We start from the raw sequence: 26,928 nt of genomic DNA on the forward strand, positions 1-26,928 counted from the left end.
CGAGGTGGGCCGCGAGGGGATTCACCTGTACCACCTGCCTCCCGGGTGGGCCACAGCCCGGGGCCGGGCTGGCAGGTTTCTCCTGCGCACTCCCTGCACTCCCTGAACCCGGCTCGCCCGGCAAGTGTCTCTGCCCCACCTGACCTGCCTCTTCAATCAGGCCTCGTTGGGACGGAGCTCGCCCCGTCACACGGAGATGAGCGAGGCCGCCCTGCGAGGAGGTTAAAGCAGAGCTGGCGGCCGGGGCTTCCAGGATGCCCGACGGGGGGGGGGGGGGGGGGAGGGCGTCCGCCTCGGCCGCGGGTCTGGACTCACCTGAGCGGCCCCGGGCCCCCCGGCCGGCCTGTTCCGAGAGCCCCCAAAGCCGGCGAGAAGTTCCCCGGTGGGGGGCGTCTGGGGCTCGCCGGGTCGGGCCCGGGCCCGGGTCCGGGTCCGGGTCCGGGTCCGGGCGCGGCCGCTCCAGCGGGCCCAGGGGCGCCACCCGGCCGCGCGGGCGGGAACGCGCCGCGGCCGCCTCCGCCTCCCTCGCTCCCGCCCGCAGCGGCGGCGGCGGCGCTTCCCCGGCGCGGAGCGGCTTTAAAAGGCGGCACCCCACCCCCCGGCGCACTCGCCGCTCGGGCGCCGCGCGAGCCTGCCGCTGCCATGCCTCCGCGCGCGCCGCCCGCGCCCGGGCCCCGGCCCCCGCCGCGGGCCGCCCCCGCCGCCCCCGCCGCCCCCGCCGCCCCCGCCGCCGACGCCGCCCCCGCCCCGGGGGCAGCCGGCGGGCCCGGGCTCCGGCCGCCCGCGCCGCGCCCCTGGCGCTGGCTGCTGCTGCTCGCGCTGCCCGCCGCCTGCTCCGCGCCGCCGCCGCGCGCCGTCTACACCAACCACTGGGCGGTGCAGGTGCGGGGCGGCCCGGCCGAGGCGGACCGCGTGGCCGCGGCGCACGGCTACCTCAACTTGGGCCAGGTGAGTGCGCCGGCCCGCGCGCCCGAAACTTTCCCGGCCGCCGGGGGGCGCGGCGCGAGGGGCGCCTCCTTCCGGCCGCGCGGGCCGAGGGTCCCGGCGGGCTCGGCCCGCGCGGGCGGGGCGGCGGGCGGGGTCGCTCGGCGGGACCCCGGGGGGCGGTCCGGCGGGCCTGGGGCTCGGCGCGGGCACCTGCCGGGCGCGGCGCGGCGCGGCGCGGCGGGGCGGGGCGGGAGCGGGTCCCGCCCGGGCGCTGTCCTCAGTGGCCCCCAAGCTCTCCCTGGCCCCGAGCCCCGGCTCCTCCACGCCGGACCCGCCGCCCTCCACGGACTGCGCGGGGCTCCAGACCCTGAGCGCGCCCGGGACGTCCCGCGGGGGCCGGGCGGCCACAGGAGCTCGGCCCGGAGTCGCGGTGTCCGCGGTTCGCGCGGTTCCCGGAGGGGAGGGAGGGCAGCCCGTGCCGGAGCCGGGAGCCCGGAGCCCGGAGCCCGGAGCCCGGACGCAGCCCAGCCGGCGGCGGCTTTGGGGACAGCTCAGGACCCCGCAGCCGCGCGGGGCGGGGCGGGGCGGGGCGGGGCGGGGGGTGGCGGCTGGAGGCGGGGGTCCTGCGTAGAAAACCCCCCGGCAGGGGGGAATTGGCTTTGTTTCTAGGCTTCCAATGGCAGCTCTCCGCATACTGGCCGTATGACCTTAGGCAAGTCACTTCCCCATCTTCCTCTCGGGTAGCGTCGGTGCCCGCGTGTATGGGCTGCAGTTGTTGAGAAAATCCAGCAGCTTGACCCTGGCCGGTGAGCCCAGAGCCCTCCCATGGCCTCGGCTGTCGCTGGTACTCTGTTCGTAAGAGAGGACACGCCCTGGGCACGAAGGTGGCGTAAGTCCAAAGAACTGCTGGGGCAGGTCCCCTTTCCCTGACCCAACCCCATAGGGTGGCAATGGGGCAAGGGGTTGATTTATGGCAGGTGGAGGGGCCGCCGCAGACCCAAGTGTGCCACTCCAGCAGGGGACCTTTCAGTGTGCAGTTAACAAATCTCCTACAAAACTATATGCACTTAGAGGATCAGGCGAAACGGCAGGGAAGCGCCAGCTCATAACTCAAACTGTAGTGTCAGGCAGTGTTAAATTTAGTTTCATCATTATCTGTGACAGAAGCCAGCAAAGTGTGATGTGGCCCTAATGTAAATGACATTCCTTCTGGATCCTGAGTCCTGCACAGATGCTGCTAATGGGAGATGTGTGGCCTCCTGGAAAAGTAAATTCTGCCGCTTGCTCCGTACTTTTACATGGTGGGTCAGAGTGTTTCTGGGAGAGTGCCGCCCTATCTTTTGTGTATCTATATCTATCTATATCTATATTGACAGCTCGGGTCTCTTCAAACACCCTGTGATTGAAGATTTTGCTTTTGGGGAGCACTGGCTTCGTTTCTGCCCATGGTTCCTAAATCTCCCTGGCTGATGGTCCAGACCGGGTTCCATCCCCATTCATTGCCAGGGCCCCCGGCTCCAGCTACACTTCACTGCTCTGCCCAGGTGGCCTGGCAATTTGTCTTCCGCTAAAAGTGACTCTTAAGCTGCACGGTAAATTACAAAGTGCCTGGGTTTCTGGCTCCTATAATTAAAGAAGCAGGGGGGAACTGAAGTTGAGCTGTAAGGCTCCCGGATGTTGCCACGGGAGGCACACACAGTGATTCCCCCCATCAGAGCTCTTGTCCAGCAGAATCAAACATGCCAGGGCTTTGAAGACCACTTCCGTCAGGCTCACTGAGTTGAATTTCATATGCAGAGTTCGGCTGTTCTCATTTTGCCCGTTGGGGAGGTTCCTTCAGGTATGTAGCTGCCCCGACCTGGGACATTCTGGAGAGTCTCTCAATGTCTCCTCAGCTCTGTCCAGGGCTGCCAGGGTGGGCTGCACATAGCCCGGTCGCCCAGCTTGGGAGGCAGGGCACTGGGGGAGCCACCTTGGGGATCTTTGCAAACGGAGGGATTAGTTGGTTGGGGATCCAGGGTGTGTGAGAGATTACTCAAGGAGAGCCTATTACTCTTTATTCCAAAACCAGCTTTTCTCCCTCCCTCCCCCAAGTGAACTACTAATGTGGAAAAGGCCCGGAGCATTCCAACCTCTACCTACTCTATAAGAACTCTTTAAAAACCTTATTTGCCTTTTTCAGCCAGGAGAATTTGTGACTCATAAATATGATGTAGATATTATTAGCTTTGATTTATGGACAAGTAAACCAAGGGGAAGCAAGGCGTGGAAGCCGTTTGTGTCTACATGGTGCGTGTCGCCTCTGACAATTACGCTCTCTGCTCTTTGTTTCCTGCTACGTTCTCTGGTCTGAGTGTCCTTTGTGTGACTCTTTTTCCCTTACCCTTAATGGGCAGTTGGTGTTTTGCCTGATACCTGCCCTGAACTCACAGCCCTCATTTTCTCCTAGGTCTTTGCGATGCTCTAACTCCTGGATCGATTGTTTTAGTTTCTTTCATGGCAACTAAGAACTTGATTCCGTGTATTTACATACATGTACACAAACGTAATTGAGACAGGTGGTTATTCACCTTTCTTGGACACGGTAGCCTTTCAGATTGATCAAGGCTCTGGATCTCCTGTGAAAAATATGCATTGTCAGGAAGTGGAAAGATGAGCCTCATTTTTACTCCTTTATCACAATACTTGAGGTCCCATATAATGCACCACAATGTAAAAAAAAAAAAAAAAAGAAAGGATGGAAGGAAGGAAGGAAGAAAGACAGAAAAGTTTGGAAGAGTCATGTCATTATTGGCAGATGGTACAACTAACTGTAGATAATCCAAGAAAACCCAGAGGCTGTTATAACGAGTCATAGAGTTGAGCAGGGTGCATGATCGACAGTAGCAACCTATTCAACAGCAATATCTGAGAAGATAAAAGAAATCATAATACACTCAAGCATAAAAGCTGTTAGATAGCTAGGAATAAAAAAAAAAAAAAAAGATAGCTAGGAATAAATTTTTGGGGAAAAAAAAGGTGAAACTTACCCAGAGAAGATTATAAAATATTTGAAAGATGTATTCATAGGTCTGAAGTAATGGAGGGATAAGCCATGTTCCTGGACAGGAGGACTGATTATCACATGCTCTCCCCCAATTAATCTCTAAATTCAGTGTAATTTAGTTGACATGCCAACAGGGTTTTATATGGGATAAGAAATCATACAAACGAATGCTAAAATTCACATGGAAGAGTAAGTTCCCAGAATCCCTGAGACTACTCTGAGAAGGGAGGAAGGAGGAAAAGGAGGGGAGTGTGCTCTGCCAGAGAGCAGAACTTCCCATGAAGCTGGGGTGATCATGACAGTTGGACATTGGCCCAGGGATGATCCCATCCAACAGTGGAAATCACTCAAACCCAGGCACGTATGGAAACTTGTATATGCGAGCAGAAGAGTTATGTGAGCAGAAGAGTTACAAATGCACGGGGAAGGATGGGCATTTCAATTAGTGGCACTGAAACAGTTGACTCAGGAAAACAATCAGATCCTTACCTCATCCCCACACTACACAACAGTAAATTCCAGCTAGAAATAACCAGAGTGGAACACCTTTATGACATTGGGACAGGAAAGGATTTCTTAAACAAGATATGAAAAGAACAAATAAAGGAAAAGATGAATCCGTGAAAAGTTCTGAATAACAAACACATAAACATAACAAACACATAATCATAAAAGAATTTAAAAGCTTACAATAGGCTAAAAAATGTTAATAACATTATAACACACAGGTTAGTGCATCAATTGTCTAAAAAGCTATAAATCAATAAGCAAAAGAGAAATGGCAGGTAGAAAAATGGAGAAGTATATGAATAGAGAATTCAGTGCCCGATGTGAAGCATCCACATCAAGTTCAGGTGAGTTGTAGCCTCTGAGAAGCGAGAGAAAGAAGGAAGAGACTAGGAGATGGATGTCACCTGGCCAGTAAACATGAGAAAAGCCACTTAGCCTCCCTGGGAGTTATGGGGACAACACGACATGAGGCAGTAACGAGACTACTGCACACCCTCAGATTGGCAGATGTGGGCAAGTGTTAGTATCAAGTGTTGGCAAGGATATGGAGCCATGGAACTTCCAGATGCTGCTGGTGGGAGTATAAATCGGTAGAACTACTTCAGAGAGCAATTTGGCACTTGACAGTGAGGTAGGTAGAATTGTATCAGCAGGTTCACATCCAGGCTTCTACTAGAGAGAAGATCTTGCACAAGAGCACAGGGAGCCTTGCAGGGTGACGTCATAGGGGCATTTTTTTAAATGAAGGGAAATACAACCTAAATATTCATCGGTAGAAGAATGGAGAAATAAATCAAAATAGTCACGTGATAGAATGCTATATAATAGGAATTAACCAGATACGCATCTGCATAGAGAAGTCTCAAAAATGATGTTGAGCAGAAAGGCACATTGCAGATGCACAGTGTGGTAGTACTTATGTAAATTTTAAAAAGCACACTAAGTAATTTTAAAGCTTTTTAAAAAAATTTATTTATTTATTTATTCATGAGAGACACAGAGAGAGAGAGAGAGGCAGAGACAGAGGGAGAGGGAGGAACAGGCTCCATGCAGGGAGCCCGACATGGGACTCGAACCCAGGTCTTCAGGATAAGGCCCTGCACTGAGGGCTGCGCTAACCCGCTGAGCCACCCAGGCTGCCCCACACTAAGTAATTTTATGTTATGTATGAATGCTTACACATGGAGGAAGCATCCAGCTCAAGTTCGGGTTAGTAGTAGCCTCTGAGAAGGGAGGGAGAGGGGAGAGACCAGGAAAAGAATGTCAAACTTTATCTGCAGTGTTTTAATTCATAATATTCATATATAAGTACAAATCTGTATATATAACATATAAATGATATGCAAAATTGTGTGTCTCCGCATTTTGTGCTTTCTTTCTATCACACGTGTATACATGTACAGACACATGTATGTATACATGCACACACATATATACACCTACACACACGTACATACACGTAGATGTAGATACACATGAAATGTTCAAGGGGAAAAAAAGAAAAGAAAATTGCACATCATACACACATGTCCTGGTGTTCCTGTGTTGCCTGAAGCCTGTCGGTGGGCACACAGGTGCCTGTGGACCTGGGGTAAGAAGCCAGCGCTTTAGACTATCTCCAGAGCTGGGCCAGTCTGCTTGTCAAGCAATTGGTGGCCTGGGGAACCGGAATGCTTGGCTTAGATCATGGGGCTGTTTGGACAGAGCCAGACCTAGAGTGCTGGAACCCTCCTACTAGGCTTCTTTCTCCTTCAGAGCATCTTCTGCCCACCTGGCCCTCACTCTAATCTATGTGCATTGCAACCTTTGACAGTGATGGCTCCAATAATAGACAGGTTGTCTATGTGAAAAGGATGGCAACAGGAAATTCTCACAAACCAAATCATGACATCTCAGCATCTTTAGCTTTTGGAAGTGATGTTTATCTAAAAAGTGACACTCAGACACCATACTTTCCCTTGCATTTTTGCTTTGCCTGGGGTATTGAGCTAATTTGTTGGTTCTGAATCTGAACATAAAAAGGCAGGCTGGCTGCCAGGGCCCCTAAAACATCTGAGAGCCTTAAATGATTTTGAACTTGCCTTAAATAGTTTTGCTTAAAATAGCTACCAAGTGGGACATACCTGGCCCAGAATTTCAGGTGGGCCTACATAATTCACTTGTCAGCAGAGGAAAATTGTCATACTGCAGGCAGCTTGTTCTTACAATTTAAAAAAGAAGAAGAAAAGAAACTGAAGCTTTAGCCAGGTGTTAAAATAATGGGCCAGCATTTGTTCCACCCAGAGTGCTGGGGGCTTGAGATGGACAAGGAGAAGCCCAGACTAGCAGTCACCTGTGACCTAGTTATCTGGTTTTGATTTTCAGTTTGAGGCTGCCTTGCCTTTATGCTCTGAACCAAGAGCCATGTGCACGGCTGGCCTGGGAGCAGAAAGGAAGAGGTTCCTTCCGCGTGTGAGGTGGGTGGGTACAGACATGAGTGGGATTATGAAGCTGGAGGCCTCACACCCTCACATTTGACATCTTTCTTCAGTTTTAAGTAGGTGGATTGCCCTGGCAAGTCACCGGGGCTGTGATAAAGTTGCCTGGAGCTGAGTATCTATGCATGGAGCCAGGTGACCAGGAGAGACTCAGAGTCAGGCCAGAGCGGATGGCTCAGCTGACTGGTCCCCTGAAAGACTTTGGGTTTCCCTCGAGGCAGAGGTCAAGGATGCAAATGAGAAATAGAGCTCTTGACCAGTGGAAATCCCCATCTAAGAAGAACCTGTCTGAGGCCTCTGGCCTTGGTCTTTGGGTTGGCAAGAGGGCCACATGGGACTGTTCACATGCTGGGCAACATCCTGGGCTCTTTTGGGTCTCTGAGCCTCTGTGCAGATTTTGCCTCTACAACATAGTTCTTCTGATCTTCCATAGCCCAAGCCAGGTGGCTGCTGCTGCGTCTCCCTCTCCTTCTCCTGGGGCCCAGCACATGGAGGGCTTCTGAGTAATACTTACCGTGACTGCCTCTCTCCCTTCTGGCTCTTGGATTATGGCTTTTGGCCTTGGCATTGACCAGAAGCCCGGGCCCGTACTCGTGCCAGCCAGTGTTTCTTGTGTTGGGTGTTCTTGCTCATGGAGCCTTGCACCGACCTAGCAGAGAGGTGTCACCAGGCCTGCTTCACCACGAAGAGAGCTCAGGTCCAGTTAGGTTCTGACTTGTGCAGGTCACAAACCCGTACCCTCCTGACCCGCCTTCCATTGTCCCCACCCTTGGCAGATGGACCTCATCACTGTTTCTCAGAGAAGGGTAAGCCACCAGGCCAGAAAGCCTTTCACTTCTCTTCTGCCATTGACAAAGAGCCTACGTGGACCCCATTAGCCACTGTTTCTCCTTCTTTCCATGTGGCTCACATGCACACACACACACTGCTGCATATCCACATTGTTCCATCTAGAAGAGTTGGCACTGGCTCCTTCTCATCAGTATTGAACTTACACCTCACTGGGGCTCCTGGGCAGCTCAGTTCGTTAAGCATCTGCCTTCGGCTCAGGTCATGATCCTGGGGTCCTGGGATCAAGCCCCATGTCAGGGGGCTCAGTGGAGAGTCTACTTCTCTCTCCTTCTGCCCCTCCCCCTCTCAAATAAATAAATGAGTTAGATTTAAGAAAAAAAAAAAAAGAAAAAGAAACATATATCTCTCCATTTCGGAGGGGAAAATAAAACCACTCCAATTCCTCCCACTCCTTTTAGGACAGATGCTACACTCAATTGCTCGAACTCTGCACATTATCTACCAGACTAATCATCCCTTGCTGCAGACCTCCTCTCTGGGTGGTCCATGTCTACGGAAGGGATGGTCTGCCCTGGTGTCTGAGCTCAAAGCCCGGAAGTTACAGCTGCCTCTCCCTGCCTCCATGCCTCCCATCTGGTCTGTAACTCGGCTTGTCTCATTGGTCTCCTGGATGGCTCTCAGGTCCCCCTACCTTCTTGCTGCTGCTGCCCAGCACAGGCCAGGACCTCTGTCACCCCTTGCCCGTCTGTCCAGCTACAGGGCCTCTTTCCACGCTGGCCCCAGCTCCAGCTCTGCCAAGCCACTTCATGATCCTGCTTCCATTCAAGCAGCCTCACACTTCCTGCTACCCTGGAGGCCCCTCCCACCCCCTGGCTAGCCCCTCATCCCTCCTGGCCATCTGCAGGCCTGCCCAGTTTTCCCAGCCCTTCTGTCAGCCCCGTTGCCCTGACATTGCCCGTTGGCTTGTCTGCTTCTACCCATGGGCTCTGGGCTTCCTGGGTCTGTCAAGCCACAGCTGGTGGCTTGAGGCTTGAGGCTGCTCTCAAAAATCAGTTCAAGTCCTGCCATTTCACTGATGGTGGAGGGGTCACTCCAGGCCAGCGAGAAGACACGCACTCATTTACTCAGAGTTTGCCGGGTGCTCTCATTGGTGTTGGGCCCTCAGAGACAAGAGACGTGGCTCCTGCCTCGCAAGAACCTCTTGGTGGAGGAGGTGGTGGGCATTTGTGAAGGAGCAAGGTCACCTCCTAGGTCTCCACATCGGTTGGATAAGCCATCGCCACCCCCACTTTTTAAAATTTTAATCCCTTTCTTTTGGGAGTCACCCAGCCGACTGGCGTCTCCTGGGTTTGTGCTTGTGTTCGTACCTGGGGACGACCCTCCATGTGATGCTCTAGTTTGCTTCTCAGTCAGGGCAGCCACATAGGAGCAAGGCCCAGCAGTGTCCTGGAGACTACCATGGCTGCTTCAGACTTGATGGGTCCTGTCAGCCCATCTAATCCCAGATCTTCCCAATGCCCTTGTGCTTCTGCTGGTGGAGGATTTTGGAGACCCAGCAGCAGGCACAAGGCCCTCTGTCCCGCGCTGAGAAGAACAGGGATGAATAGCCATCAGCTGTTGGAAGGGAGCCTCATGCTCCACGGGATGGGATCAGCAGCTCAGGTTCCCATGGTAACAAGCCCATCAATGCCCTCAGTGTCAAGACGGTACCACTGCTGAGAGGAAGAAACAGTCTTATTGTCTCCCCTTTGGTTGCTTGGGTGCAAACCAGCCATGCTCCCCGCAGGGCCCAATAGCCTCTGGGTGTTGCCCCCCTGCAGCATCTGACCTGCTTGCAGAATTGGGGCCAGAAAGCAGCCATCCTTGGGGCCTTTGAATTGCTGTCACTGGCTGAAATCAGTCACTTACAGAGTCCTTGTTGGGTGAATCTGACTTCTCAATGGGAAGAAACAGCCCAACTGGATCAGGTTCCTGAAGCTCTGAGCGATGAGCCAGACGGCATTTGCCACAGGGGTGGATAAATCTCTGTCCAGTGGTGGCAGGCAGGGTTTTGGCAGGGCCCTTCATTTCCAGACGCTCTCCTTTTTGTTTCAGAAACTTGTGTTGATGCCTCCTGTGTTCATTCAACCAGAATCTCTTTCTTGCCCACGAGGGGAGGGGGCCCCGAGTACCCCCCATCAGTGATCTCGGCAGACTCTCCAGGGTGGACAGGGTGGAAGGGGCGGACAGAGGGGCCGGCAGGGCTACCTACTTGCCAGGTGAGGGCCTGCAGTTCTCCCTGGCTAGGAGAAGGCTTGCCCTTTCTCATCCTCTGTCCTCCAAGCTGGAAACTGGGACCAACCCACTGGCCATGGCCCTGTCCACTCTGCCTCCTGGCTTCTCCCTTCCAGCTCTGCTGGCTCCTGACACACTCACATTCCCTCCTGCAATGCCTGGGTCACTGCCTCAGTGTTCTCACTGCCTCCCTTCCCAGCCACTTCCCACACCGACTGGCCAGGGCCTCAGCAGCAAAGACCTCATTCCATCCTTTCCCAGCTTTGAACCTGGGATCAAGCCCCATGTCAGGGGCTTGGCAGGTGCTCCTGCATGTCAGGGCCTCACCCTTTTGGCCCTTGGGGAGCCAACTGTCCCTCTCTCCTGTTCCAGCCTTAACCCAGAACCCTTCCCTTTTGTGTTCCAGCCACTCCTTTGCCGTTCTGGAAACTTTCCCTATACTTTTTCTTTCTTTTGCCTCCACTGTTAGTTGCAATTGTTCTCACCTGGATGCCCACTCCCTGTATGGTCACCCTGGAGAATGCTGCTCTTCAGAATTAGTCAATTTGGCATTTCCAGACCTATCTGCTGCCTGGCAGGCCCGAGCACAGTGTTCTCAGAACTCTGTGGAAGGTCTCAGCTGGACCCCTACCACCCACCACATGCACAGACATGGCATGGGAGCATCTTGTGGTCCTCATCTCTGTTCACATCTGCTTCCTAAGGTCCTTGGCCCACTCACTGCCCGCAACCACCTCCCGGCTGTACCTTGTGACTATGTTTCATTAGAAAGGGTTACTGAGTCACTGTGTGCTGGTACTCCCAGCATGACCACTGCCAGCAGACTCCTATAGTATTGCCCCAATGATGAAGAAGCTCTGCTCTGATCATCACCCCAGCGCCCTAGGAGTGACCCAGTTGAACAAACAGAGGCTCCAAGCAGCTAAGTGCCTTAGTGCAGCTTTTGTAAATTTCGGAGCAAGGCTTTCGGCTTGGACCACTTTGATTCCTGGCCTTACTCACCCACAGTCCCCGTGTCCATGTTAGGAAAGGCTACAGAGAGCCAATGACACCTGAGCTGGCCACGGAGCTTGAGGTGGGGTTCTCCAACTGGTAAGTCCAGACAGATGGAGGGCTGAGGTCGACGAGGCACCCTGGGGAGGCGTCTGCGAAGGCCCATCCCAAAGGAGGGTGGCTGTCCTGTAGGACCCTCACTTCTCATCAGCTCTCTGGCCTGGGGCTACACTTCAGAGGTTTATCTCCGCAGGAATGAAGGCTGCCCACAATACTCTTGACTTTGAAGTCCAGGAGTCTCAAGGGCAGGGAGCTGTTCTTGGACACCCTTCCCCCAGCCTACCAGAGATCTAGGTGTTTCCCACCCTGGGAGGATAGTGGAACACTGTGGAACCAGATATCTGACAAGGAAACTGGAACCCCATGAGGAGAGAAGGGGCTTAATGAGGGCCCAAGGATACTCAGAGGGTGGCACAGCCTAGTTATTAAATTGTGTCATTACTTAAATTTTCTTAGTGCTATATACATCAGTAGAGTATTTAGAAAACACAAAAAAGAACAAAACTCCAAAAATCATTTATAATCCTCTCACCCAAAGATAATCACCATTAACATTTTGGACTATGTCCTTTTATTATTTTTGGTTTTAAACTGTGTGTGCACATGTGTGTGCATGCATATATCTGTATATGAGTGTGCACATATGTGTATATGTATGCACACACATGCTCACACATACATGAATGTCTTCTACAAATAGGAGTGTGCAATCTGGCACCTTGCACCTCCCAAGCTTGGAACTACTTACTCTATGGTGCAATTTTTAAAAAGATTTTATTTATTTATTTATTTATTTGAGAGAAAGAGAGGGAGCGCGCACGTGCAGTGGTGGGAGGGTCCAAGGGAGAGGGAGAAGGAGACTCCCTACCAAGTAGGGAGCCCCACACAGGGCTCCATCCCAGGATCCTGGGATCATACATGACCTGAGCTGAAGGCAGGCATGTGACTGACTGAACCACCCAGGTGCCCATCTACGGTATAACTGTTAATAGTTGCTCAGTGCATCGTTTAGTGTCTGGCCCATACTTGATTCATCTTTCCTCTGACATTTTAGGTTAGTGGATTCTTTGCGACTTGTTGGGAAATCTGGTCTGGAATGTGAGCACCATCCCGGGGGATGAAAGGGGTTCTGTTACCGCCTTGTCTAGCGCTGACATGCCTGGCGCCCCTGGGCATGGTGGCCCGGCACATTTCCCTGTGTCTCCCCATCCAGCCCTGCGGAGGGTCCAGGACTTGATACCATTTGTTCACTTCATCTCACAAGGATTTCATTGAGCATTTTTTTCTTGTTTTCTAAAGTCACACATGTATTGTATATTCTCCTATTGAAAAGGATTCAAACAGTGCAGATGTATAAGGAGCAAAAATCCAAAATCTTCCTCCTATCGCCCCATCTTCAATTCCCTTCTTCCCCCAGACGCCACCATACTTTCACATAGGAGTGTCTGTTTCAGAAACATACATGTTTGTGAAGGTTTTGTTGTTTTCTGTAAATGAGATCATGCTAAACATGTTTTTCTGCACCTAGCTTTTCTTAAGTCTAACTATATGTCCTAGAAAGCTTTCTACTCTAATACATAGAGATCTACTCCATTATTTTAAAGTCGTTTTAAACTGTTTTACAAGTGTGACATTTTGTTACATCATTAACCTATTAATGTTCATTGATTTGCCTCTGGTTTTGTTTTGTTTGTATAATAAGCAACATTGTGGTGATCATCTTTATTCATGCCTTTCTTTGCACACATATGATAATTTCTGTACGGTATATGATAACAAAACCAAATAATAGTTATAATAATAAGTAATGATCACGGACACCTATCTGGCCCTTATTATGTGCCAGGTAATTTTCCAAGTGCTTTCCTGGTATTGGCCCATTTAATCTTCCTAGAAACTCCATGAAATAGGTGCTGTTCTTAGGCCCATTTTACAGACGAAGGAGCCAACGCACAGAGAGGTTAACTAACTTGTCCATGGTTACACAGCATTTAAGTGTCAGAGTCAAGATTTGAACCAAGATGATCTGGCTCCAGAGATTGGGGAATATATACTGAGGCAAAGCATATATACATGTTATGTGGTATTAGTCATCGGCAGGTGGCTCTCCAGGAGGGCGGTGCCAATTGACACTGCCCCCAGTGGTGTATGAGCAGTTCTCAACAATCTTTGGAGATGGCTCCTCCAGGTGAAAATGAAATCTCACTGTTGTTTTAATTTGCTTTTTTCTGATTCCTGTTAAATACCTTTTCATAAAGTTATTAGTCATTTTAATTCTTCTCTGAATTGCTTATTTGCATTCTTTGCCCATTTCTCAATCGGGTTGTTTTTCTTTTTATCTTAATGATTTGTAGGTGCTGTCTCTGTATTGTGGATATTAATCTCTTGTTTGTAAATACATTGCAGATATTTCTCCCATCTGTCACTTCTCTTTGAACACTGTTCAGAGGGTTTTGCTTGCTTGTTTTCTGAAGTAAAACCTGAAGTTCCATTTGTTTGCGAGGCTTTGGGCTCATCACTAGGTATAGTGCAGTGATTATAATCTGTTCATTAGGGTCCTTACTTACAACAGACAGGCACCTACGTGAAGAATAGTGAAATTAATGTAGAGATGGAAGCCAGATGCTTTAGGATAATAGAGGAGAGGAGAGCTGCTTTTCACCTGGGAAGTTCAGGGAGGGCTCTGAGCCAGACCACAGAGGGCCCACTGGACTTTTACAGAGAGAGAAGCAAGGAGTGAATGTTTCTCTGCAGGTGGATCCTGAGTGAGTGCATCAATCTGCATCCCGTTGGGGAACAGCTCACCTTGTTGACTTGGGTAGAGACTCTCATAAGGGGCTATTTATAGAGATGTGAGTGGGGATCAGGGAACCAACAAAGGGTGTTGAGGCACCTGGAGAGCAGAGCAGCGGTAGGGGAGCTGTTACTCAACCTTGAATGGGAGGGACCAAGAGAGAAAACGGGCTAGCAGAGCCCTGCAGGACCTGGGGCTCCAGGGGAGGCTGGCTCCTCCTGGCTCCACCCATTGGCCATCCAGAAGTGTGGTCCAGGTGGGGGTTGTTGGAGGGGCACAGGGCAAGGCAGAGAAGGGACACGAACCAGCATGGTAAGGATAAAGAGAGAAAAAAATTGGGGCACAGTAAGAGCTCACCTAGCACTGTGATGTTTTTAGAGGGTAGAGGAATTCATTTGCCACTTCTTTTATCCAGCAGGCATTTATTGGGTGCTGGCTCCAAACCTGGCCCCATGCAGGGTAGCAAGTTGCAGAGATCCATCAGGCTGGCTTCACATCCAGGGATGTGTGCCTTAGTGCCAGTTTTAGCTTTCCACACGTCCTCTAGGAGGGTTACAGCAGAGGCATGTGGTTTTGTTGCTGTTAGACCCCACGTACCTGGATCTGTGCCTCCTTGTTCCAGAGGGAGTTTATTTAGGTGTGTCTGTCTGAGGACAGCCTTTAACATGGAAAAATACGTCCACTTCTGGCCACCATTGCCCTCAGTCTAGTACATATCTTGATCTTCTACTGTTTTTTTAAACTTGAACAAACAAACAAAAAACCCCTTATTTGTATTCCTCTTAATAAAGCTAATTTCTGCAAAAAAACAAAACAAAACAAAACAAAAAAAACACCTTATTTCTGTCCTGCTATCAAAGTAACTGTTCATGACTGAGCTCATTAACAGTCTTTTTAACACACATCTCTTAATTTCTCATTTGCAGGAATATGACACTATTAGCCAGGAACAAGAAGCAGGATTTGTTTCAGTGGCTTAAACAAGTTTATGTACCACAACTTGCCAATTCAAGACCCTCACAACCCTTTCTTTTTAGCACAAGATGCAAAAGCCCATTTGTGAGAATGAATGCTTTCTGTTCCTGCAGAGTTTCTGTTCTTGTACAAAAGAACTTGAACTCATTAGTATTTTCTAGGATTGTTTTTGCAGGGCTGGGGTGGAGGTGGGGGTGGGTGGGATTTACTTTTACAAGGAATGTGATTTTCAACCTTCCTCTGATATTTGGCCACACCAGGAACATTGTAAAACCAAATTGATTCCTTCTCACACTAAATAGTCCTTAAATCCAAACAAAGCCCCGAAGGTAGATCTGCGAGCTCTAGATGACTCTAACCATCCTTATAAGGCTTATGTTGTGGGGGCCAGGACTAAGCACCCCACATAATGGTGAGCCATGCCTTAATGGCATTCCTAGTCTAAGTACCTATCCAAAACCTAAGTAGGATAATCTCTCTACTTTTCCCTTTAGATATTCACTCATGAAAGGTACTGGATATTATTCTCTTTTCTTCTTGGGTTGGAAGTACTGTGGCTACATAAAACTACAGAAAATCCTATCTACAAGCCAATTTCTTAGTGTTACTGACAGTTGGCTTTACTTTCCAGCAATTGGTTCCTTTCCTGAAGGGAGTCACTCACGGGGCTTTGTAGTTGGTCTGTGCTGATGGCTGTGCCAGCCTGGGCTTGTCTTCCTGCCAGGCAGCCACTCATCCTCCTACCTTGAGCTGCTCCTGCACACTGACCTGCTCAGGGGAGTCTTTCAGTGACCAGGTGCTGCCACCAAGAGATCTTTCTCCCACCAAGCCCTGGGAAACCTGTTTGTGGACTCAGCACTACTTTTCTCCTCTCAGTGTGTATGTTTTACTTGAATTGTGTGGTCAGGCTGCATGAATTAAGTTGCAAGTCTCAAGGCAGGGCTGTGTTTCTGCATGCTCTCTGGGCACAGAAGTGATGCTCAAAGATCTTAGAGATCATGGGTGCAGCTGGGTGGGAGCCTCCATCTTGCTAAACCTGACAAGTCCATTTCAAGTGATATGTCCTTGTCCTGTGGTCCTTTGGGGACATTCCTTAGTATTGAGCAGTTTGATTTCTGCATCAGCTTCTGCAAAGCAGAAGATAATGCGTTACTGCTATGACCAGGCCTTCCTATGGCCAGGTAGAGCCGGTGCTGTGGCTTCCTCAGCAGGTCATGGTGCTTCAGTGAGAGAATCAAACCAACAGGTCCTTGCATTAACACAAGCGTGTCCCCAGTCTGCCTATCACCCTGTCCAGAGATTCTCTGTAATCTGGGGTGCTGTGTCTGTTGGGCTTTTTAAAATTTTATTTTTAAAAATATTTATTCATTCATGAGAGATAGAGAGAGAGAGAGAGAGAGAGAGAGAGAGAGAGGCAGAGACACAGGCAGAGGGAGAAGCAGGCTCCTCAAAGGGAGCATGATGTGGGCTCGATTCCAGGTGCCCAGGAACATGACCTGAGCCAAAGGCAGATGCTCATCCACTGAGCCACCCAGGTGGCCCTCTGTTAGGCTTTTTTTCCCCCCAGAGGGTTATGAGGTTCCCTGGAACATTCAGCTTGTTCTTTAGGTCCATTAATAAGAGAATAGATAAATAAATGTGGCATATTCATATAATGGGCTCTCTTTACTCAGCAATAAAGAGGAGCAAACAAACCAGTAACACCTAACAGTGACAAGCTCATAGACATGATATGGAGTAAAAGAAACTGCACTGAAGAGCTATCTGATTCCATTTATAGTACGTTCTGGAAGAGGCAAAACCAATCTGTAGTGGAATAAAAACTAATGTGCAGGGGTGGAGATGGGCTGGGAAGGTGCATGGAGAAGCCTTCTGGGGTGCTGGCTATGTTATACATCTTGCTAGGGCTTTGGGTTACAAGGTATAAATATCGATCAAAACTCAACAAATGTATAATGAGCGTTTGTTCATTTCATCGTATGTCAGTTTTTCTTCAAAGGGGAAAAGCCATCAGCAAATATTGAACCCTCTATAATGATATGTATGTTGAAGTATTTAGGAGAGAAATATATTGATGCTGCAATTTACTTCAGAACACACCAGAAATAAGATGGATGGACAGATGGAGAGAGAGACATGGATAGATGAAGAGAAATGTGATAGGGTAATTGCAGTAATTATGTTAACAGTAGAATCAAGGCGGTGTGGGTGTTTCCTGTACAATTCTTTCACCTCCGCTGTATGCTTGAAAAATTGCATGAGAAAATGTTGGGAGAAGATGATCCTTAGGGTAGTGGTGGGCATAGGATGGATTTAGGAGAAATCTACTGTCCTTGGAGACGTACTTATAAATTTGTGTTTGAAGATGAGGATTAAAAGCCTAGAGATTTCATGGGGCAAATGAGGTCATCAAAGAAAGCCCCACGGGATCTGACTTGAGGCGGGTCATAGACTTTTGTAAGGTGGGTTCTGGTCACCCTGGCATCTGAAAGGATTACTGAGGCTCCCTGAGCCCCTAGCTCAGTTAGTTTTCCAGGGACAGAAAGATTCAGCCCTGGGGAGAAGCATCCCAGTAAATGTAAATGAGCGGAGTCCTGCAGTTTAAGTACCTTTCTGCAGAGGAAAGATAAGCCTGCAGCAGATACCCGTGGCACAGCCATGGTAGTCTGGGTTGCTTGCCTGCTAATTATCTTCTTGTCTTGCTCTGCAGTGGTTTTCTAGTTTCAGGATTTGAATTATTGACTTTATGTACAATTTTCAGCCTCATGTTGTCGAACTGAAGGGCAGGAGTAGCAGCCATTCTGTACATAGTCGTCCTGGTTGAGTGTCCTATGCCAGCACCTTACCCCTGTGCTCCCCAGGGGGCTGGTCCCAGACCAGGAGCATCAGAGACACAGCCATAAGACTCCTTGTAGGAGAACCTCTGAGAAGGAAGCTCCTGGTCTGCTGGTAAATTTAGGGAACTTGTGAGGAGTGGGGGTAGGGAGAGGGGAGAAGAATGAAAGCATTATTCTAAGAAGCTGCTTTTATTTATAGATTCTCCTAATTCTATTAAAATGAATGCCAGAGGGATATAAAACTTGGAACATGTAACACATAATAGAAATGAAAGGACGTTAAGCTAAAATAGGGAACAATGGTAAAATGAGAAGAGAGTCTCAGTACCGAGAGGAAGATGTGACATTTTTCCAACATAAAATCATCTTCAAGCACATAGCGCAGGGAAAGTGAATTAAAAGAAGGACTTGGTTAGGAGAGGACTTGGAAGGAAACATGAAAACATTTCATAATGAAAAGGAGAAAGTGTTAAACTGACTCAAGGGGAAAACAAAGACGGAGATTACACTAATTACATTATAGAGACAAATAAATAAAATGTCACTGTGGTAAGAAGAAATAAAACTAATTAAATACTTAACACGCGTTAAGAGGAGTTGGTAAAATAAAATGTATCAAATTCAGTAAAGTATGTAAATAGCCATAATTTGCCCGTGCCTTATTTCCTGACTATAAAACGAGAGATTTTTGATTCCCTGGATAACACGCAAAGTAAGGGGCCACGTACATTAGATGGGCTGGAAGCAGGCAAGCACTTTCAAAGGAACAAATTGATGAATGACTGGGGATTCCTTAAAGCAAGGAGTTGAAAAACGTGCACTCAAAAAAGCAAGAGACAGAACTACCCCCTAAAATGAAAGCTTAATGTGTTAAGACACAATAGAAGGCCTCAGTAACTCAATCTCACTGTGCCTCAGCAATTTCTACTGAAAAAAAAAGGAAAAGTTATCAGCACCTCCAACAATCAAATGCTTAGCACAGCGCCAGGCCCAGAGTGGACTTTTGGTGCATATTAATGCTAATAATATTATTATCATCATGGTGATTATTAATACCAAAAGGGAGGGAAGTAACATGTCCTTTCAATGTCAGGCATTGGAGGCAGGCTAGGAACTAAGAGCTAGCAAAAGGTGACCTGGAGGTGATTGCAAATAGGGCGCTTCTATAACCCTTCATCTTTTTAGGGGCAGGAGGTGCAGGGAGAAGATTTGCTGATGTGAAAAGTTCAGGATGGGAAGGGTGGGAGGTACCGACTAAGAAAGAGCCAATGAGCCATAGTTTACAAAGCCAGGACATGCCAGGCTGCAGGGCATGCTCACGGGCTTGCTCCTAGGGAGGTGCCTGCTCTGGGAGCTGCTGCAGCCCCGGGGAAGGTGCCCCCTCAGCTCCTGGCATGCTCAGCTGGGCTCATGCCCACCACCACCAATGCAAAAGAGGGCCCTCTTGCTTGGAACTAATGAATGATCCTCTCTTGAGGATAAATAAAATAAAACTTTGGATTAAACACAACTTTCCATGTCAGTTAGCCTATGCGGGCATCTGGGAGCCACATAAAGCTTATGAAGGGATGGTCTGTTGCCTGAACGTGGCCAAATAGGGCCTGGAACAGCTCTCCACAATGTGCATTTGCCTATTAATTATAGCTGACACATGTCTGTGTCTGTCCCCAAAGGAGAACTGTGCGTCTGGAGATGCTGGATTTTTATGCATTTTTTCCAAACTTTTCTTAGCCTGGATATCACTCAGGATGGATTGTATAGAACACTGACTTGCCTAATTAAATGAGCCAGAGGCATAATGGGACTCTGGAAACAAGGAGGCAGGAGATGGGTTGCTTTTTCTCCTCTTGCTCCTCACTTCGCCCCCCAATAATAGCCAAATTTCCCCATGATACATGAAGGCATGCATGCATTTCATAGGGCTATTTTGATGGTAGCTCTTGCAGACAGAGCCATTGGCAAAAACATAGACCTATAAATTAGAAGAGACAGATTCTAATTCTAACACCTTTGACTACAAGTTCGTCAACAATTGGCAAGTCTCTTAATGTCTCTGGATGTCAAATCCTATATTCATCTGTCAAGTATGATTGTAATGATGATTACCCAAGTCGTGTTCTCATCTAGCTGTTGGATCATAGTGTAGACTTAAGCCTCTGTGTAACTGAAGGGTCAGTTATTATTATTGTGGATGTGAAGTGACAGACACTCTGTACAGGTGCTCCAGTGTGATACCTAATGCCATCTACGCTGGGGCCACTGACCCAGGGCCCAGAGGGTGGTGGCCACACCTATTTACTAGAACCTACTTCTGCCCTCTCCCTCACATTTTGCCTAGGTTAGTGCTGTATTGGATTTTGGAGGTGCTGTGGAATGCTGGGTACTTGTAGAGCCCTGGAGTCACAGCCCGCCTTCTGATTGAGAGCTGAAATTTGGAACGATCAAAGTGCGGTAATCTAATTAAACCAGTAATCTATAAGCTCCCCTTCTGAGAGCGGATAGTCTGCATTCTGCTGGGGAATAATACACCCTGTGCCACCAATTTCAGAGCAGTATCAGATGGTCACAAGGAATGCATTTAGATGCAAATCCAGAAGATGATGGCCAGGGTCCTTTCACGCAGCAGTTCTGGAAATGGGCCATTCAGGGTTGGCGCTGTGCCTGGTAGTGTCTTTGTCTGCTCTGCTACACTCAGCAGGAGGTCTCTGTCCTTGTGGCCAGAGTAGCATGGTGGTTGGGGCACCTTCAGGCCTTATGTCCAAGTTCCAGGTAGGGTTGAGGGGCAAAAGGTAGAAAAGGATAGGTCTTTCCCTTTTTGTTCAGGAAGGGTCACTCATCCAAGGATTTATGCTGACATCTCATGGGGCAGAACTATGTCTGTGGCCCTGCTAGCTGCAAGAGAGTCTGAGAAGCCAGGATTTTAGATTCTAGAACCTCTCTGGAAGGGGGTGGTGGGCAGCCGAAAAATTGTTGAAAACAGGTAGGATCAGCCCACCACACATCTCAATGACTGTAGTATGCTCCTGCTATCTTATGGATGATCAGGAAGGAGAGAGGGAGGAGAGAGCCTTGTGTTATCACAAGAAAGAAATTACTTCCCAATGTTACTCAGGTTAAGCAGCAGTTCACTGTGGGGCAGGACCTGACCTAACTGCTGTGGGGAATGCTGATGGGACCGAGACAGGCCAGCTCATCCCATGCCTTGCTCTGTAGCAAGGGAGGTACCTGTACCAGTAACCATATAGCAGTAGAATGTGGTGAATTACCCAGTAGGGATGCAGGTGATACTGGAGGACTGGGCAGTGGGGAATCATTTCCATTTTCCAAAAGAGAAGGAGGAGGAGGAAGATAAGGGTAAAGAGAACGGTGAGGATAATGATGGTGATGAGAATGGTGAGGGTGACCATGATGATAGGGATAATGATGGTGAGGATGATGACATTGACAATGACAAGAACGGTAAACTCTTACTGGGCTAGAAATCCTCATTTGCTCCCTATAACAACCCCACAAAGTGGGTGCCCCTCCCCACCCGCCAGGTAGCAGATAAGGAAACTGAGGCATGTAGCAGTTAAGTGAATTACTCAGATTAGACATGGCAGAGCCAGAGCTGACAATACATGTATTTCTATTTCATTATCTTTAAAACGTGTTATTTAATACATATAATATAGTTCCCATATGTGTTAGTTAGAAAAAGTATAATAATAGCAGTTGTGAAGGCACTACCCAGTCCAGAAACTAGACGATCATCAATATTACCTATATATTTCTCTTCTATCTTGCCACTGCTAAAAGATTAACTGAGGCATATTACAAATTTTAAGAATTTATTTGAGCAAAAATCTATTTGAATCGAGCAGAACCAAACCAAAGTGGTTAGGAGCACCCTGTTGATAAGAGCAAGAGAGAAGAAGATGCCAAAGCAAGGAAGTGATTAGATTGACTGTTGCCAAAATGGTTGTCTTGTTTGGGAAAGCCTTGTTGGCTATTTGTGATTGGCTTTCCCTGGGTTTTGATTTCTTAGCCTTGAAGCATTTTCAGGCTTAGGTTTTGGTTTGCTTATGTAGGCTGCTAAGGAATTAGAGCCACCTCAGTCTAATGGCCTCCTTGTTTAATTAACACCACCCTGCCACCACCTATCCAGCTGTCCAAATGGTGTGTCACAGGTTGGATATTCTTAGACAATGCATTGCTCAGTTTTGTTTTTGAGCTCTGTGAAAATGATGTATGAGGGTCCTGGACTGGGACTTAACTTGGTTTTCTTCCTTAACATCTTGCTTCTAAGATTTAGCCACATTGAAAAAAAAAAAAAAAGATTTAGCCACATTGTAGCTACCCTGTTTAACTGTGGTTCATTTATATTCACTGCTATACAATATTCATTGGCCAACAAATTGCAATGTATCTGTCCATTCTCCTGGCGATGCGTGTTTATGATTTTTATGAAGAACAATGTTTCTGAGAATAATCTTGTACATGACTTCTGGTGCTCATATACCAGACCCTTGGGTACTTGCCTAGAATTAGGATGACTGGATTTATATATTGTGGATATCAACCCTTTGTCTATTACAAATGTAAGAAATAGCATTTTCCAGTTTGTGAATGTTAAAGAAAAACTTGTGTAGGTGTTTTCTGATTAAATAGGAGAGTTAACTTTCAGGTAATTGTATTATCAATCTTTTCTCTTTTTTTATAACAGTTTTATTAAGTTGCAATTCACATACCATATGATTTACCTATTTAAAATATACAATCCAGTGGTTTTAGTATATTCACAGAATTGTGCCACCATCACTGCAATCAATTTTAGAGCATTTCATTATCCCAGAAAGAAACTCCATACCCATTACCAGTCTTTCCTCATTTCCGCTCCACACCCCCAGCCCCAGGCAAATATTAGTTTACTTTCTGTCTCTGTAGATTTGTCTTTCTGGACATTTCATGTAACGGAATCATACAACAGGTGGTCTGGCTTCTTCCACTTAGTGTGTTTTCAAGGTTCATTCATTTTGTAACATGTATCAGTACTTCATTCTTTTATTTCCAAATCAAATTCCACAGCAGGGATGTACCAGTGTATGGATGCTTTGTCTATCAATCAATGGACATTGAGGTTTTTTCCACTTTTTTGACTATTATGAATTATGCTAGTGTGAAAATTCATGCACAAGTTTTTGTGAGGATATATGTTTTTACTCCTCTGGGATTATATCTGGGAGTGGAATTGCTGAGTCATATAACTCAGTGTTTGACCTATTGAGAAACTGCCAGGTTGTTTTCCAAAATGGCTCCACCATTTTACAATCTCATCAGCGGTATATGAGGTGTCCAATTTCTTCACATCCTTATGAATACTTGTCATTTTGTCCTTTTTTATTGTACCCATCTTAGTGCTCATTGTGGTTTTGGTTTGCATTTCCCTGATGGCTAATGTTGTTGAGCATCTTTTCATGTGCTTGTTGGCCTTTTGTATCTCTTCTTTAGCAAGCTGTTCAGATCCTTTACCCACTTGTAATTGGTTTGTCTTTTATTATATATTCTAGAGGCAAGTCCCTTTTCAAATATGTGATTTGCAAATATTTTTTCCCCATTCTGTAGATTGTTGTTTTACTTTCTTGATGGTGCCCCTCGCAGCACAAAAGCTATTGTTTTTCCATCCATTCTTCCATTCTCTTTTAATTGGTATATTTAGATCATTCACAGTTAAAGTAATTGTTGATATTAGGTTAATATCTACCATGTTTACTGTTTGCAATTGTCCTCCCCCCACCTTTTCTACCTTCTCTGATTATAATGGAGCCTTTTAGATATTTTCATCTTATCTTCTCATTTAGCATATCAATTATACTCATCATTGCCTCCCACCCTCCTTGCCTCTGATCTGCCACTGGCCTCTACCTCTTAGGATCCCATGGTTCCCATTGATTGTAGAGAAGGAGCCCAGGGCCATTGGAGAATCCCTTGAGCATCCACAGGATAGGGAGGGCAACCACCATGGAGCTCTTTGGGGATGATGTTGCACCTTGCCCAGGAATCTTCTTAACTTCTTGTTGAAGGGCCTATTGGTAGGGGTAGCATAGCAGATTTCACATAACACGTCTCTCCAACATTTCCATTCTCCCAATTCCCACCTGACCACCAGTGGTGGCATCATTTAGGATCACATTAGAGATGCTAGTTCTTGGGCCCTGCTACATGCCTACTTCCTTAGAAACTCTGGGAGCAAGTCCAGAAATGGAGGTTTAAAAAACCCTCCAGGGCATTCAGTGCTTGCTAGAGCTCCATAGGGATCAGGAAATTCCAGCAGGTTGGCCTTACCAGCTATGGTTTTTGTTCATTCTTGATGTTGGCTAGACAGTCTCATAGATGGTAAACACCTCCTAGGTATTTGAGTTACACATGAAATACTCTGATGGTGGGGAAAGCACCCATGTCCTCAAATTTGGCCAGACCTGGGCTATTACATTATATCCCCCTTCTTTGCACATTCATCTAACTTACTCCAACACATAGTCCAGGCTCCTGCAGGACATACTAGCCCTCTTCTCTGAGAGCAGATGCTGGACCTCTAGAACCCGGCTCATTTTATGGGCCTGGAAAGTGAGGAATGTAGGCTGGGTCATGAGGAAAAAGGACAGTGGCCTAATAGCAGCCATTGGAAGGCTTTTTCACAGAGGTCTTGTCCCTCATATGTGGCCAGAGAGTTGATGAAGACAAAAGAGTTCAGAGTTCTCTGTTGTAGCCTATGTCTGCCTGTGTCTAATGGGCCCACTTTTTCCCCAACTTTCCTAATTTTAAGAGACCTAGAACTGTCAAACATTTCAACACCTTTCTGACTCTAAAACCTTAAAATCACACTCTGGGGGCTGTCGTCGGGGCCCTCTAGTTGTGAATGTGTTCTTAATTGATTGTTTTTAGCTTATTTCTCTTTTTTTCCTATATAGGCTCTGTAGGGCCACATGCAGAATCTACCTGACCTTACAACCTTTGCAGTCGCTGTTGCCACACCCGTGTTCTCCCAGTGCCTCACCCTCCTTCTGTACTTCATTCCCAGGTATCATTATGTGTAATCAAGAATGCTCTGGTTTTGCATATAATCCGAATGCTGTGGATTACTTTTATTCACACACACACCCCTGCCCTCAGCAAGGGGATGATCCCAGTGCTCTCAGAATATATGCACAACCCAATTCCAGAGTCCAAGTTTGAGGATTTTTTTTTTTTTGAGGATTTATTTTAAGATTACTTCTAGTATAGGCAGCCCAGGTGGCTCAGCAGTTTAGCGCTGCCTTCGGCCCAGGGCGTGATCCTGGAGACCAGGGATCGAGTCCCACATCGGGCTCCCTGCATGGAGCCTGCTTCTCCCTCTGCCTGTGTCTCTGCCTGCCTCTCTTTCTCTGTGTCTCTCATGAGTAAATAAATAAAATCTTAAAAAAAAAAAAAAAAGATTACTTCTAGTAACAATGAGTTTATATGTCAGGGTCTCAATAAGAAAGGTAGGACACAGTCAACTTAGGGTACTTTGAGGAGGATTAGTAAGTTTTTCAAAGGTGTGTACATTGTTCCAAGAAACCACTACAGATTATTAATAGAACTTTTTCCATCCATAGCCCCCATAGAATAAAGACACTGTGTTGACAAGGTGCCCTAAGAAGAGCAGTGGCCTTCAGGGAGAGATACAGCTAGTCTGACCTAACCCTGTAGGGAGGATCAGGGGAGTAAATAGGCCACCTTCACCCTCTACCCTCCCTTTGATCTTTTCCCAAGGTAGTTCATTACCAAACCCAACCCATGGCCTGAGGGCAAAGGAACCCACTGATGAAGTCCATATTCCTAGGGCAGAGAGCCAGGTAGAGGAAGTTGATTTAAGTACTTACCCTAGCTCAAGTTTGTTTTTGTGTTTGATGAAAAGTAGGAATGTAATTTTTTTCTCCATAGGAATTTCCCAGCATCATCAGGTGATAAGTCCTTCCTTTCACCCTTGGTATTCCATTGTCAAACAAGCTCCAAATTTGCACAGGTTTTGTCACTCTTTTGTTCCGTGGGCTAATTTTTTTGCCTCTGACACAATGCCTCCCAAACTTTAGTACTGTAGCTTTATAATAAGGCTTGATATCTTGTAGAGTAAGTATTATTCTTTTTCAGGAGTATCTAGACTATGCTTGGCCCTTTGTTCTTTCATATTAACTTCTTTTTTTAAGATTTTATTTATTCATGAGAGACAGAGAGAGAGAGAGAGAGAGAGAGAGAGATACAGAGACACAGGCAGAGGGAGAAGCATGCTCCATGCAGGGAGCCTGGGAGCCTGACGTGGGACTTGATCCCGGGTCTCCAGGATCACACCCTGGGCTGCAGGCGGTGCTAAACTGCTGTGCCACTGGGGCTGCCCCTTTCATATTAACTTTGAGACAATTTGACAAGTTCCACAAAACAAAAGCTCTGTCAGAAATTTGACTTAAATGTTATTTAATATATAAATCTATTTGATATATCTGTTATATCTTTGTGATATGAGGTCTTCATATCCATGAGTATGGTATATTTATTTAAGTCTCCTCTTTAATATCTGTTAGTAAAGCTTAATAATTTACTATATATAGGACTTATACATTTTTGTTAAATGTATAGGTATCTTAAGCTTTCTAACAGTTGTTGCTAGTGATGAGGGAGTAGAGGACTAACTGAGGACAAAACATGAACCTGGGGCAGCACATTGACAAGTCCTTGAAACAGGCAGAGTGACATTACTCTATGGACTGAACTGCCTCAATGTTAATACTTTGCTGAGGGCAAAAGGCAATCTTAGCCAGATTCCCAGGATTCTGTACGCCTACTTTAATGTATACAGATTCCTTAAAAATTTTCCTTTATCTCTACCCACCAAAATACATGTTGGCAATCATCCCCCAAGCACATGGCCCACTGACATACATCTGAAGGTCTCATGGCTCAGGTTTTATTAGCCTGTTATAAGTGACCTTTTCCCAAAAATAGCTAGCCCCCTCAAGGGTCCTGGAAACCTTGCTTCCAAAATTACTTAGAGAGTACTGTATCCCCAAACCCTTCCAAACTCCCAGGTGTATAATCAGCCATTCCTCACAGGCCTGGTGCAGCAGCTCTTCCTGCCCATGGGTCCTGTCCCTGGGCTGTAATAAAACCACCATTTTGCACCAAGGACATCTCAAGAATTCTTTCTTGGTCGTTGACTCTGGACTTCACCCCACCAAACCTTACCTA

General features: G+C 47.5%; 1 protein-coding gene across 2 annotated transcripts in view; it reads left to right on the forward strand.

The window, feature by feature from the left end:
* Positions 1 to 642: 642 nt before the first annotated feature.
* The window catches only part of PCSK6 (proprotein convertase subtilisin/kexin type 6), a 182,542-nt gene continuing 156,256 nt past the window's right edge, over positions 643 to 26,928 (forward strand). For both annotated transcript variants that reach the window (XM_041752033.1, XM_041752034.1), the window contains exon 1: positions 643 to 948. In XM_041752033.1, the coding sequence (XP_041607967.1) occupies positions 643 to 948 (306 nt within the window). The remainder of the gene's footprint in view (positions 949 to 26,928) is intronic.

The sequence above is a fragment of the Vulpes lagopus genome, chromosome 4 (assembly GCF_018345385.1).
Source record: "Vulpes lagopus strain Blue_001 chromosome 4, ASM1834538v1, whole genome shotgun sequence".
Lineage (NCBI taxonomy): Eukaryota > Metazoa > Chordata > Mammalia > Carnivora > Canidae > Vulpes > Vulpes lagopus.